The sequence below is a fragment of the Thunnus maccoyii genome, chromosome 20 (genome assembly GCF_910596095.1).
Source record: "Thunnus maccoyii chromosome 20, fThuMac1.1, whole genome shotgun sequence".
In the NCBI taxonomy this organism is placed as follows: domain Eukaryota; kingdom Metazoa; phylum Chordata; class Actinopteri; order Scombriformes; family Scombridae; genus Thunnus; species Thunnus maccoyii.
This window is the reverse complement of record NC_056552.1, coordinates 25,668,691-25,684,977: the sequence shown is the minus strand read 5'-3', so window position 1 is coordinate 25,684,977 and position 16,287 is coordinate 25,668,691. Positions and strand designations below refer to the sequence as shown.

Below are 16,287 nucleotides of genomic sequence, written 5' to 3'. Positions count from 1 at the left end.
GTTGTTGTGGATAATGTTAGCAAACAGATACAGAGCAACATTAGCATTTGTTTGGATCATGTTTCTATCTAATGGATGTAAGTCCAATATTCACTCTCGTTTCATCTCTGTATTGTGCTCCACTAACATCTGAGAAAAATATCTACCTTTTTAGCGGCTAAATGCTACACTATGTTCAACATCTAGTCACTAACTGCTAACTTCTAATTGCTAACTGCTTTTTAGTGATGGGCAGGTAATGTATAGTGGCTTTACTTACTTTGCTCAAAACATTTAAGTTGCATACAGTAAAAAAAAAACAATAAGCTAAGAGACACTAAAACGCTCCATAGAGGTGAGAGGAACATCTGCGTTGGTAATAATTCTCTGTGGGTTCATCATTGCCAGCATAATCTTTTACATTACACATAGTCATTTGACCCCTTGTTAATATAAAAATATTAACTAGTGCAGCTTTCATTTTGACTGTTTTTTTATGCAAAATTCCCAGTATTGTTCCTTCAAGTATTACCTCATCAGGGTGGATAAATGTTTTAAACATTTAGACCATGAAAGAATATAACTGTTAAACCGTCTTCTTTACTTTACAGCAGGGACTCAGCTGGTTCTCAGTATCCGTGCTCCATTGACAGTTTACCAACACTGCTCATCAATGGAAGTCTATGAAGCTCATAGTGAAGCACTATGAAGGAATGAGTGCGACAGCTGCTGGGGGAATCCTACTACACTATCAGGTCACATGGTACACACACACACTCTATCCCTCTGATCCTCCTCCCCTTCACTCCGTCTCTCACTAATGCTGTGTAGAGTGAGGGAGAGAAAAAGCGGGAGGAGGGGGAGCAGCTGAAGGAGAGAGAGAGAGAGAGAGAGAGAGCAGAGCAAGTGAGAGGAGGAGGAAAAGCAATGAGGCGGTGTGAGCCCAGATTACAACCAACCACACACTGAAGGCAGGAGCGTGGAGGGCAGAAATAAACGGGATACAAGCTCCTCTGACTTATTCTCTCCTTCTGTGTCAGTTAAAAAGACAAAGATTACAAACACATGTTGTGGTCAGGTAAGGAGGGTGAGAAGAAAAAAGGAAGAGGAAGAATAGGAGTACTATAAGAACAAGCGTTTCAGAGGACGGTGCTGTCACAGAGAAGGAGGAGGAGGAGGTGATGTGTGTGAGCGTGCGGGTTGGCAACACACTAGCGATACGACACTGAGGTGTGTGTGAAGTGAACCCCCTTCCCCACCTCCCCCACCTGCTCGCCATCAAAACCCAACATCATCTACCAAGAACACAGTCTGAGGTTTCACAAGCCATGCTACGGACCAGGAGCCAGCCCAAGTCTTGCTGAATACCATGGCCCAGGTGAGAGGCTCACACACACATACACACACACAAATGCATACACACACCTATCCAAAGCATGCATGTGGCTGCATATTATTTGAAGACTGTGTAACAGGACTATTTGAAATGCATCAGCACACACACTCACATAGAGTTCTGCTGAAGTTTTCATCAACTGAAACACGCCTCTTGTCCTCTCTTTGTCTCTCTCCTGCTGTCTTTCACAGTATTAAAAGCTGTATATTTTAATACAGGCATTACATTGTCTTCATGTGTTTGATGCAGGAGTGAATGCTTAAAAAAGTCAGTCACTATGTTTACATATATTTGACATATTGGGCATCTAAGCAGCTCTTATGTAGAACTTGATGAGAGCAACAGGAGAAGAAGGGAAAACTTCTAGGTCACAAAAATAAGTCAGCTAATGGTGAGGAGTTCAAGCTTGAGGATTCTAGTTGACTTAATGTCTGTACAACCATACCATGACCATGTTGACATGCTTTTAAAAAATCATTGTCACTTTGTACTCTGGCAATCCCTGATAGAAGACAAACCTTTGAATTTCTGACAGTTTAAAGTACATCATTACTCAGAAATTATGTAACATTTCTTGCATGGATGACCAACTAGGGAAAGCAGGCTGTTGCCCCAAGAGTTCCAGACCCTCGCTGGCCCCTGAAAGCCCCAGATAGTCTGTGTGGCATTGACTTTGTGGCAATTTGATTAATTTAAAATTTGCTTGACAGTATGCACCACTAAAGCTCAACAAAAAATGAAATAATAAGAGCATTAAAATCAAACTGAATGTAGAAATCTCCTTACTTTTTATGGAAATATAAACTATAATGATGCTGCAGCTATAGTGCAATGTTTCCCATTCTTTAAGAGAACAAAACACTGTGGGTGTTTCCCATGGCATCTGTTGACTGAAATGAGGGCTGGTGTTGCTACAAGACGCGCTATCAACTTCCTACTGACTGGTGGATGCCATGCTGTACGTAATACAAATGTTGATTCAAGAGGTCCACATAGTCGAGCATGAGCGTTTTAATTGTCTGACCCTTTACAACATTCATCAGGTAGGAATTTAAGTTTGTATTTACTCAGAAAATGGAAGCTAGTTAGCCTAGCCTCCAACTTTAGCGCTGGTTCACACCAGAGGTTACTTTTCGTTCATGTTATTTCAACACCTGCAGTCCTCATCTTGCAGTCTAGAAAGAAGGTGGTCGAGTCCCATGACTTCAGCGCTCTGTATGTTACTATACGTAATCACGTAGTATCACAGAGTAACACTAAGTAATGTGCAGAGCTGTGGACTAACATGGGGAGTGCTGAAATCCCAGATGAAGCTAAGCAATAAGTGACACTATAATACCACCCAAGTGGTGCCAGTTAGGCAGTTTAAATTGCTATAATATGACCATTTAAGTGTCTGCCCACAAAAATAATCAATAAACCAATCAAACTGACAGCTACTATCAAAAATTTCCCCTGAACACTAATGTAGGGGGCGCTGTCAATGCAGAAAAAGTCTAATTTCAGTTAGACGTCAAGTGTGTCTGATTTGATTTTTCCACAAAAAAGTATAATTACCACATTAAAATCCATCTCCTCCTTCTTTCTCATTAAAAATTCCAGAATATTTGAGTATGCAAATAATTCAATTTTCAAAAGTTTAGGTGCTGGACACAAGATGTCTCCTACTTCATTGTAAAGTCCATTCTCAGTGTTTGTGCACTGGAGGCTTCAAGTTTTCACATCACACTTGTATAAGTTGCCTACTGGACCATGATTGGCTTCCAAACGACTTGTGATGTCACAAATCCCACTTGTAGGCCCGACCCTTAAAATCATATTTTCAATGAGCAGAAGGAAACTTTTGTGAAAAAATCCTTCCAGTGTCAGACTGCACTTACATCATTCTGCACAGTGAAACTCAAACATCCAAGTGAAGTAACAATGAACAAAACACAGGTGTTGCAGGGACTGAGTGGAGGGGAACTTTAAATAAATTTGTTTTTAGTAAAATGACCACAAACCAACAGACACACAGCAAACTTGGGCCAAGATAGCCTTCAGATGTAAAAATACTGATTGGTTTCTGGGGCTCTGGGCAGAATTTGGCTGGGGGAAGTGCCTTTGTGTTGGGGGGGGGTGACCTGCATCCCTTGGCCCTGGTTGGACACTTACTGTGTTGTTGGGTCCAACTTTCTTTGGAAAGGAGCACTCCCTCCCTGCTGTGCAGTGACACTTTGTGTTGCGCTGTGCAGTTTTGTAGAGAGGATCCTCTAACAGCGACCATAAATGACACAGCTTCTCATTTAGGCCTGTCAGGGGAATCTATTGTGTCTCACATGGTGTTGTGTATGAAGTTTTGAGCATTTTTACCCAAAACTTTATGGTAAACTACACACAGTTTTTTGGGTAGACTTTAAGGAAAGGATTTTTCAGAGGTACAAGTGTGAAGTGAACAGTGAACAGAAAAACATTTATTGGGAGGAGGGTGAAGCTTAATTTTGGGATTTTCGGTAGAGGACTGCAGTGCAACAAAACACAGTGAAATGAAGAGGGGTGTATTTTGGGCTTGTCTCTATGAGGGAGAGGACATCTCTCTGAGAGAAAGGGAGGTTGTGTATTTTTAGCCAATCGGCTCAAACGATGCAGTGTATTCTGTCTGTGTTATGTATGTGTGTATGTGGAGACTTTGAGAGAGAGTGTGTCTCTGTCTTTTCATAGTTGGTGACAGAGACAGACAGTAAGAAAGAGAGAGCATGGGAGGTCTCGGAGGTCTTTATGATGTGTGGATATAGAGGACATTGTATCCTTTAAAATAGAGCGGACATTGAGTGTGGAACAAGTCATTCTGCCCGCCAGCATAATGGAGAAACTATGTAGTCAGCCTGAGTGTGAAAGGTGCGTTGTGTTTCTGGAGGTTGTGTGTGTTTGTGTGTGTGTGTGTGCATGTAAACGTCAGGATATCCTGCTCTTGCTCTTGTGGACAGACAAACACATTTACTGGAACAAATAGTGAGGAGACAAGTTCATACTGATGAACTTTCCAACAATCTCTCAAACAATCATGGAACATCAGATATGGACTGATACACCAGAATGTTACTAATCTTTTGTTATAAAGCAGATGTGGTCTAGTCACTGTTGTCCAACTGATATGATTCTTATGATGCACTTTTGCGTCATTAAATATTTATCACTGGAAATAATTATTACTGCAATGGGAAGCCTGTAACCTGAACTGAACTTTTAATGACATCTCATTACGCATGACAAAATGTGAGTCTAATTAATAATTCTAGTAGAAGTGATACTAAAGGTAAAGTAAAGTAATACATATACTGCTAATATTTTCTGTTAATTGTATGTTATTAACAATTTTATTGTTCAATTGTAAAACATAAGGTCAATACATATATTAGTCACAGTTTTTTTTTAAATAAGCTAATTTAAGGGACCCCCATTAACAATATTTGTTTATGTTGTGTGTTGTATATTTAAAAAGCTAATATTAGATGATATATTGTTATCAGACTTTTAAGTCCTTCAAATAATGATATCAGTTTGGCCCTTAAAAGTGCAGTTAGGGTCGGGCTCCCGTATGGTAAATTTACCCAAAATAGCCTTAAAACCTCTCCAAAATCACTTTAGATGTTATCAATCTAAAAACATTACTATCAGACTTCAAAAACCCACATGTGTGATCTATGGCACAGCTGAAAAGAGCCTGCATGCTTCAAAAACCCTCCCTAGATAAAGGTTTAAAAATACATATCCTGTATTCAACGTGAAACAACGGAAAGGGCTTTGTGAGGTCCGGTCAACATACATGAGCTTTACTGTATGACTCACTGAAGTGACTCAGACTGAGCTGAAATGTCCTCAGCAGCGAGTCCAGCACTTCAGCTCTGCTGTCTGAAGCCTGCGGGCCTCTCCTGGGACTTTTCTGCTTCTCCTTTATATCTTTTCTCAATTACACTGCACTGCCCACTTGTGCTCTAATGGCCAGTGTGTGTGCATACATGTGGATTTCACTCAGTACGTTGCTGTTAGAGAGGCTTTGGGCTGGCATGGGATGGGCACAGTGACAAAGGAAACACAGATGATAAGAGGGAAGCTGGATAGAGGGGCAGTTTTGTGTGTTTAGATATATACTTTTATTGGGTTGCAACCAAGAAGAATTTGTGAAAGTCATTACAGATGTGTTAGAATTGAGGGTGATGATAAACAGAAGACAGTGAATGGGTTTACATTCAGATATTTACTGTTTCCATAAAAGTTCTGTGCACAAAAAAGCATTTAGGCCAACATGGGACTGTAAAAGGTAAACTGGATGTTACTAGTACTAATGACACCACCAATACTGCTACCATTACTACTGAAGTGTCAAATAAGGAATCAAATCTGATCAAAAGTGTTACATCATAAATAATACAGGCAAGTTAAAGGCTTCCTATGCAAATGAAGACAGGCAAAGAACCTATTTAAATCTGGTATTAACATGTATGTATCTGTATCCGGATAAGGAAAAACACATCTGCCTGACACCCTGAAAGGTCACCTTCTATCTAAAGCTGCTCGTCAGAAAGCTACAGATGACTCGTGAGACTCTAAAGGAACTGCTATGACATTCAAGACGAGGATCACATGAACAACATGGTTAGCAGGGTTAGCACTAGTGCTAGCAAGCTTGTCCACTAGCTCTGATTACCTTCCTAAAGCACAAGTACGTTAGCCTAGTTAGCAATGCTACTACAAATCATGACATGATCTACATCAGCTCAGGAAATAGCCACTAATTAGACCATGAGTTAAGACATTTTATCAAACTACTGATTCCACTTTCAAGAATGAACTTCCACATTGTCTTCATGTGACTGTTTTCTGATCAGCTACTGCTGTGGTTAAGGTTTGGTCGAGTGGAGGCTCAAATTGTATTTTGTTATTTGCACAGCAACAAGAAATCCTTGACAGGAACACTTAAACTTCTATTGTTTTAAGTGTTGGAACAAATGACTAATGCTGATGCTTTTCTGGTAAGGAAAGCCTCACAATCAATCAAACAAACTTCGTTGTAGCCATATAATCTGACTAGTGCTTTTGAGGAGGATTTAGGTTCGACATGTATTGTTTCGAGTTCTGGTTTATACTTCAATACATGTAATTTAAAGATGCATTTATAACATCTCAGCACACTCTTGTGAAGCACAATACACCATACAATTATGTCCTTGAATGTGACCAAGTTTGTTATTGAGTTCAAACCATGTAAGCATAAACACACTCCAGAGACATTATGAAGTGAGACACAAAAGCATTGCAGGCTATTCTTACATCCGGGCTTGTAATCGACATCCCAGCACCGGACCTGACTGTTATCAGCACTCAGCAGAGGAGAGGGAGAGGGGAGGAGGAGAGAGAAACAGACGAGGGAGGAGGAGAGGACAAAGGAGATATGAGCCTCGGGTCGGAGCAACGGATTATAATGACAATTAACCATTACTGCATGCTTTTCAAATGTTTTCATGTCACAGACTGATCTGTATGATCACATTTAGTTCAGGGTGCCATTTAACTAGATTTCAGCTGCTGTAGATTTAGTCTTTGTGTAGCTGTCTAACTGTATGACAGGACGTAATAGTGGCGAGTGAAATGTGTGACTACCAGAGTTATTGTCATTCATTCTCTTATTCAGAGAACTGCCATTAACTGTAGTTAAACTAAATTCTAGCAAACTAATTCATATTTTACCCATATACTGCAACCACTGTATTACTGTTATTGAGCAGCTTTTTATGTACTTGAAGTCTACTTTATATTTTTAGCTATACTGAGGGACAGCAGTGTTGTCCATTCCACAACTTCACAACATTCCACAAACTGAAATATTTCAACAAGTATTGGATGAATCGACATGAAATCTGGTATATTTATCTTTTCCGATGACTTTGGTCGTCCCTTTCATTTTTCTCAGGCTTAAATATCACAACAACTATTGGATGGATTTGATTTTTTATAGATATTAATCTTTCCCTCAGGATGACTTATAATGATTTTTGGCGACTTTTTATCTATCATGATCTTCAGGTCAGATATTTAATTTGGTCAATACTTACAGAACTAGTGACGCTCCAAACAGCCTCAACGTGCTAAACGACAGGTTGGCACAGTGGTTGTCACAGCAGCCTTCATTTCGTCCTTTGTCGTGACTATACGCAGTTCAAGTTGCAAAGTAATCTACCAGGAATGTTGAATTGCACATATTTTATTGGCCAACAGAGAGACTTGCCAGATGACGTTGTACACATTGTAGCAACGGTTGAGCCAGGTTCAACTTTGTACCCGGACGACTCTGTGTGTTTTTACCAGAGTCCTGTCTGAACCCCCACTGTGTCAACGTAGTGGTCTTATTCAAATGAATGAGGTGGCTGCATTTTTTCAGAGGGCTAATTTCAGACTGAACACTGCTTTAGTCTTGTTTAAAACCACTCAATTCTTTTTAGGCATCTTTATGTTTGTGAAAGCATGGTTTGACAGAATATCAATACAATTTAAATCGCATACAATATCCAGTATACTTACACATTTTTCTCACTGCAAGTTAGTTTGAATGCGGGTCAGTTTGTCTAACTTGGATAAACTTGTATGATTGAATTGCAATTTTAAGATCACAGGGCTCCCTACTATTAACTGTATTCACTGTGGACCTCTTACCTTTAGTCCTTTTTCACTGGGCTTCAGTCTCTCCAACAGTTGTGTCCTTTTCAGCCAAAAACCTGTAATTCCTTCCTTGAATCCCCCCACTGAAATTTCACTGGACTAGTAAGATTTTTTCTGTCTCCAGAGCAGTCCTGCACTTGCGGCTGAAACTCCATACACGACACGAGTCACAGCGGTAGCGGTCACTTTCATTTTTAATAATAGCACACATGGCTCAGCCTTACAAAGCTCTGCTGCTTTGAATTTCATTGCTGCCTGATTGCAGATCCTTCTTTCTAATTACAAGTCCCTGGTTTGACCTCTGTCTTTTTTAGTATGTAAGAAGTCTCAGCTGTAAATCATTTTAAATGTTTTTAAATAGGTCTTAAACATCAGACCCCAAGAGAGTGGCATTTTCAGTGCTGGTGACTGTTCCAGTGTTGAGAATGGTGCAGCAGATGAAATAGCAAGACATTAGCAAAATATAGAAATACCTGGTGAATAAAGTATTAAAGTGTTAAACTTATACATTTGTTGAGTATGATGGAAATGATCAGTGCAGCCTGAGAACAGAACTGTAGAAAGGGTGACATCACTTTGAGTGAGTTAGAAGTTGAAGGGATGAGGAGAGAAGAAGATCTTCAAAGGTTAGGCTTAAAAAAAATACACTTTACAACAGTGTTCACAGGTGCTGTTGCTTTGTTAGCTCATTATATGTATGTCCTCCTTTATGTGGTGTGTGTGTGTCACTTTCTGTCTCGAATGGTATGGGAATTATGTAATGTATGTAACTATAGTTATGTGCACGATCCCCTTCAGTCACTAATAACAGAAGACAGAATAGCCTGATGTATGCACACACATATAGACACACACACACACACACACACATACACACACACACAAATACACACATACACACAGTCCGTATTTTAGCAGCTGCTCTTCATTGTTTGCCAATGTATTCATGCATTTAGACACACTATGCCAAACAATATGGCGAAATCTGCGCTGCTGATTTAATGAGCGAGGAATGTGGCGATGAATTGAAAACGAGCCTCACCAGCTATTGTTTCAAATGCAGTCATAATGTATTTTCATCTGCCTCTCCTCGCTCTCTGGGTTTCCTCCAAATCATCATTTTTAGCAGCAGAATGAATGAAAAACACATCATGGAAGAATCTAAATATGCACACGGGAATAAAGGCGTTTATGTTTATGAATTTGTATCAGAGGTGTGAAGATTCCAATTTCAACGTCATGCTTATTTTCATATATTAAAAAAAAGAAAAGACAAAAAACATCATTTTAAATCTTTATTAAAGAGAGACTATGTAGGTTTTTGAGTAAGGCAGTTTTGCCACTTTCACGTAAATGGTCTGATATGACCAGTAGCTTATGGTGGCTAATGTTAGCAAAGTTTAGACAGATCTTGCTGTGTAACTAACATTGCTGAGTCTGTTTGCTGACTTCATGACTCTTCTATTGTGTTACTGTATCACTCACTACATTAAACCTGTCACTGATAAGCATTTTAATGTCTTTATCACAAAAGTAAAACAAAGAGAAATGTTTCTTGTTTCCTGCTTTTAGTCCCCTTCCACTTACTCTCAGTCAGGTCTTGGCAGCACGAATTGCACTAGTTTATAATGAGCAGAATATTTTCACTTATCTCAAAGCTTTATGACAATGGAAGAGGAAAAAGAGGAGAGACTACATTAGAGAGGGCAAAAAAATGAAAGAAATGGTGTTCCATGAGACTCCTAAAATGTATTTATTTGCCATAGCTAACATCTGGACAGTGACTACATCAGCTCTTTAGGGATGAATAAACACAGACTGCAAAAACACTCTAGTGGGGGGGCTGTAAATACAACAGTGACACATCAGAGCCTTATAATGTTCATATGACAAATGTGTTGGCAAACAGTTGCGTATTTACACATCCAGCAGATGCAGAACATTAGAATTCATTTAGAGATGTGTGTCAGTGTCTGCTGGAAAGAGCTGAAAGACAATAAAACACTTAGAATTGAGTGGAACTGCAGAATTAGTGACTCTGTAAATTTGTCACTTGAGAGACTCCTGTCAGATTACACACAGTCATTTGATCCATTTTTAATAAAAAACATATTGATTAGTGCAGCTTTAAAACTACTGACACAAAAACATTATCCCATCATATCATTTGTTATCCTGTATTTTTATTATAAATACATCTGTCCTTGCTGATTCTCCTTTACATTAATCATCTTTGTGCTGCTGCCCCGTTGGGCTCATGTGTGACATCATCAGTGTGCTGCAGCCTGCATGTCTGACACCCACAGCGGCCAATGGTACCATCTGTGCTGCAACACATACACACAAACACACAACTCAATGGGGATGGGATGTGTGTGAGGTTGTGTCATAATGTGTGTGTATTTGACAAATTCAGAGTGTGTGAGTGTGTAAATGTGTGTGTGTGTGTGTGTTTACTTGTTTTCTGCTCCGCTCTAGTTCATTCAGCATTATCTGTGCTTTAAATAGAATGATGAAAGCCTTATTTCTGTGGTGTGTGTGTGTGTGTGTGTGCACATGTCATATGTCCTCTTTGAAGAACCCTCAGGGAGATGCACTCTGGAGGAAAACTATTATCAGGTCAGGAGCAAACACAAGTTTGTGCAGCTATCCTTGTTAGGACATTGCATTGACCTCCATTCATTGTGGACAGCCTAACCTTAACCATAACCTTAACCTAACCTCAATTCAAATGATGTTTTGCCTCATTAGGACCAGGCTTTGGTCCCCATGAGGACTACTGGTCCCGACAAGGTTGGTGTTTATACCAGAAAAGGTCCCAATGAGATAACAAAAACACACACAAGTGTGTGTGTGTGATCCCTCTCATGTGCTCTTTGGTTTTACTCTCTGCAATATAAATGAAGCTTGTACACCAGTATCCTCTCAGTGTATCATACTCACTAAAACACATCACTGCACTGAACATTGTAGGGACAAGTTCCCTTTCTATGTTCTTCATCTTGGGTTTTAACAATTCATTTCTGTAGCATTTTGAACTACTCTTCCCACAGATCACGCTGTGTTCAAGTACAGTCAGACATGGGAAATGTACCTTTCCTAACATGCATTTCAGCTCCCAGGATGTGGCAAAATAAGACCTCCACAGTAAAGTGTGAATGCTATTTACAAATTTAAAACTACTGATTAGGATAACTCTAATATGATATGAATGTGACCTTTAAACATCCTTGGTAGCAACAAAGAGTCAAACAAAGTTTAGCAGCTAAGCCAGCCAGCTGCCAGAGTGACAAATGGAGTTTGTTTCTTATGTGACTAAAACTAATATGGCACAGATGATTTCTTGTTATGCACTGCAGTGGACTTGATGTTTGACTGCAGCAGTCTTTCAGTTTATGAATTTATCTTGTAGTCGTGTTTGAGTTTTATAAGAAGAAGAAGCTACCTAGTGAAGTAGTGACTATTGACTGCTGGGCAGCCATTTTCATGTGACACCTGAAATGGATTTCTCTTGTCTCATTTGACATCATGAGGTAAACTGGAATTTTAGAATTCATACCCAACTAGGAACTCTGACACTTTCAGGAACAGTTAAACCCTTTTTGGAAAATATACTGATTTCTTTCCCAGATGTACACAGAACTGTAAAAAAAAACAACATAATTTGTGGTTTTAATGGGAGTAGGGAACTATTTCTTAATGAACCACAGAGAAGTTCAGTGCGCAGCTGACTGGAGTCTTGTTGTCACAGTGAGGTTGTCAGGTTTGGTAACATCGAGCATATACAGAGACCAACACTAAAATGTATGTTTACTGACTGTACTATGGCAACATACGGTCTGAAGATGCTGCATAGAAGTGCTGCGCGGATGGATAAACTGTTGGTTGTTGAGAAATAGTTCCAGTTCATAACTCCCCTTAAAACCACAATATTCTGACTCCCAGAAAGTGAATAAATGTTTTCCCCAAAATACTGAACTGTCCCTGTAAAGGGTGATTTGATTTTAGGTGTGGATATTAAGAATCCTGACCTAGAATCCAGAAAAAAGTACAACCTTAAAGTTTGAATATTTTATAGATTTGGTTTTATTTTAGTTTTCCTTGTCAGGACCAGGGAAACACACTGTCAAGTGATAACTGAACAAATTAGAAAATGTATAACACATTATTAACTGTGCACAAGGGGAAAGATGAACAGCCTACAGAACAGTGAAATTAAGAAAGAAAGAACAATAAGAATAGAGAGAGACAATATAAAGCCTGTTATGAACTCGCTAGAGGCTGAATTTATCAAAATATCATTACTGTATATACAAGATTTATCTAGAATTAATATATCAAGAGAGAGGAGCAGAACGGCCATACATTTACAAGCAAACGCTGTGGATTATCACTTTAATAAGTGTGGTTTCTTGATCATCACAGATGGTGGTGTGGCATCTGTTCTGTGCATTTGTTTCAGTTGACATATATATTGAAGCAATCTCATTTGGTTCAAAATTAGACCACTAACATAACCTCTTTACTCATCAGTCATTTTTCAAATGCCATTTGAACCTATGTATTGATTAATGTTTGAACTTGACTGAACCTGAATAGACTTGGATGAAAATATTGAAATATGAATGGTTTCTAATTTAGTCCTGAAATCAGGTCTGAGCCTCCAGCTTCTAAAGGATTTGTTCTGTTTTGGGTCAGATTAGCTGCAAATATTCAGATCTGTTTGAAAATGGAGAATTCTTCATCGTAATGGTGTACAATCAGCCTGCTAATGATGCTACCACACTCCAAACTGCAGCATCTCTCTCACAGACTCTTTATAGTTTGTGACTACGCTGCTCAATATTTAATTATTATTCACATCGGGACAGTGACATCACATCCTTTTTTAGGGCTGAGTGCAGGGTAATTTCTTTGAAAGGAAAGTACATCTGACGGTATCTTAAAGGGGCACTCTGCTGATTTACACATGAAGTTTGGTTTGCTCATTATTAGTATAACTTGTATAATGTCCTCTGTGGCTCTGTGAAGAAGTCATTAAAAAAACTGATGATGTCATAGTAATGTCATCAAGGTTATCTCGTCTTTGACCTTTTTTACAAACTGGTGGTGTGGCGTTTAAAAGATATAGGTGTTTACCATGCAATTGTGTTGCATTATTGGAAATGTAGGATTCAATGTTTTTTGAGCTTGACCCATACAAGGAACTAAAAGTCTGGATATATGCATCCACTGCTTTGATGTTGACCATTCTTTTTTTTCTCACAAGTCCCCCAACATCTTAGAAGTGCAATATTACTGGAGTATCCATTTAAGACTCTGTAATCAGGTCAATGGCAATAAATACCCTTTAGTCCACAGCTTCTTATTAATGTCACATTAGCACCAAGTTTACTTCAGGTGACTAAGCCGAGCTGGCAGGAACAGTCCAAGCTGGAGCCTAGACAGTAAATCAATCTTGATAGCACTCGCCATCTTGGCACCATGAAGAAGCCTTAAGTGCTTGTAATGTGTTTAATTGGTGGTGCAACTGATGCACTTGTAATATCCTAATTGCATTTAGAAGTGTAAATGCAACACCCTGGAACAGTTTGTGGGCTGCTTTAAGTTAAAATGATGCAATCACTCACTTTGTTTTTGTTCTGCAATAACATTAAAGTGGTGTATGAGAGAGACTGTATGTGTGACAGGATGCAGCACAGGCGAGATAAGACCTATGTGTAAGTGTGTTTGTGTGTGATGTGAAGGCGTGCACATGTGAGTGTGAGCTGGCGAGGGTGGTGAGTGGTGGTGGGGTTTAAATCCAGCAGATTAAGGCTGTTGTGTAATGGTGTGTAGGCCCGTGCTTTGTGAGATTGACATGTGCTCTCTGTGGGGATTAAATATATTCTTTCTATGGATGAAATGGAACAGAGGGGACTTCACTGCTCCTCTGATGGGCAGGTGTCTGTGCTGGGATCAGGTTACAGTCTTAAACACTTTTTCCATTTAATATATTGAAACAGATTGCCTAGAGCACTACCTTTTAATGTATTCAAGAGCAAAGTTTCATCCTGGGAATTTGCATAATTAGTATTCACAACACAAAGGTCACTCTTATTTCAGACTATTTTTTTAAATGCAGTTTTATTACTGCACAGGTAAATGATTTTGGTGGATTGCAGCTATACAGTATTTTTCAGAGGAATATAACTTGCTTGAGGGTGTGCTGTACTGAAGAATAAGAATAAGATACATATTTTTGTAGCATCCTCAAGCTAATACATACAGAATTACAACCAGAAAATAAAAAAACAAGAATACAAACTTTAAAGGAATAGTTCAACAATACACTTATTTGCTTTCTTTCCTGAGAGTGGACATGGTTAGCCTATCTTAGCATAAAGACTGGAAGCAGGGGGAAACAGCTAGCCTGTCTCTGTAGTAAAGTGTAAAAAAAACTCTCAACACCTATGAAGCTCACTAATTAACACATATCTTGTTTGTTCAGGCCACACACAAATAGAATTGTAAAAATGACAATTTGTGGTTTTAGGAGTTACATGCTTACAAGCTATTTCTTGGTTATGCTAAACTAGCTGAACCACTTCCTGCACAGAAACTCCCACACACACAAGAAATGTTAGCATGAAAACAATAAAGTAATGATAGCATATAATTCCTGCTGTACAGGACAGATGTTTGTAACATTTGTAACATTAGCTCTCTGAAATACTGTAAATCCGCCTGCGTGCGCATCTCACTGATGACATTGCTTGGAAACCAATTTGTCTATAGCAATGATTCTCAACCTTTTTTGGGCCAGCGCCCCCTTGTGTATTATCCAGATCCCTTACCACCGCCTATCAATTAAAATGTAGGCTAATTGTCTACCCTGAATATTAATGTTGATTATTATTTTGTGGTGTATCATGAAAAAAGCATGTCATTGGATAACAAATAACAGATGTGATTTAACTGGATAGTTGGAATATCATTATCATTAGTTTCCCATGTAGGGAGCAAAAAAGCCATGTGAATAGAATTTATATTTATGAGTGTTAAACAAATGCAATGGTTAGAAATCTGACAAACTTTAATTAGGTCTCGTTATTGATCAAGAACAGCAGCCAATCAGAAAGTGGTAATTTGGTGCTGGTGCCAAACAAGAAACATTCTTATTAATTGTTCCAATGGAAAACAAGAGCAGCCTACCAAGGAAAAAGTCTGAGGCTGCTGGAAAAAAGCAGAAGGATATGTATCCATAGATAAGATGTTCAATAGAATACTGGTGGCATTTTTTCTTGGTCTGCCACATTTTGCTGATATGATATGATTGTTGTTGTTTTATGATGCTATCCAGTCGATCAGAATTTTATCTTTATCTTATTCACAAACAATTTATTTGTCCTGTTTTGCACATATCACAGAGATACAACTGCATTAATGCCATCTCAGCACCTTTTTATTTCCTTGCTGGAATGAATGGCAGACATCAGACTTCATGATCCAACTGATAAAGATTTATACTGTCTGTTAATATTTGACTTTTGTTCCAGGTTTTTCATTCCAAAGTTCAGAACTGCTGCTTTGTGATCAGATTTCCTTAAAGTTGCAATACACAACATTCAGCAACTAGATGTCGCACTATAGCACCAACATCTCAGACAAAAACAAATGTGTGTGTCGTTTACTCAATAAAGTTGGGGAAAAATTAAGCGGACAACTCACAAAACTCAGATCAAACCGTCAAACTAGGCAAAGCTGATCAAATATGGAGCACTGTTCTGTTAGTGCTTTGCCTATTTCTCTCCTCAAATGCTTTCAGAAACATATTTTAATGTACTGTTTAGCTGTAATTTGACAAAGTTTGTGACGTGGCTGCCATCTTGGAAACAGACGGGGAGGCCACGGAGGGACTCCCATTACGGAGGTATTATAAGAGCTGGATACCAGACTAAAAATGGCGCCCATTCAGTCCTATGGGAATTGCTCGCCTGGCGCATACACCAAAAAAAGTTTCTAGCTTCCGGGTTTGCTTCTACGTTGTGCAGCCCACTGAATTAGTTAGTAGTGTTTCCCCTGCTGGCCCCACCCGCGAGCTCCCGCTCAGCCCATAGACTTTACATTGTGATGATGTCACAGATTTTAAAATCGCTTTTCTCGGCTTGAGGAAAGTTTTACAAACATAAAACCTCCATGGATCAAAAGCTCATAATAGAAAGAGTCATAATTGT

At 39.0% G+C, this 16,287-nt stretch overlaps 1 protein-coding gene across 2 annotated transcripts in view; it reads left to right on the top strand.

Annotated features, from left to right (window-relative positions):
- The window catches only part of LOC121886919 (rho GTPase-activating protein 23-like), a 73,991-nt gene that overhangs the window by 2,334 nt on the left and 55,370 nt on the right, over positions 1–16,287 (top strand). For both annotated transcript variants that reach the window (XM_042397326.1, XM_042397327.1), the window contains exon 2: positions 591–1,357. In XM_042397326.1, coding sequence (XP_042253260.1) covers positions 1,349–1,357 — 9 coding nt within the window. In that variant the 5' untranslated portion in view covers positions 591–1,348. The remainder of the gene's footprint in view (positions 1–590; positions 1,358–16,287) is intronic.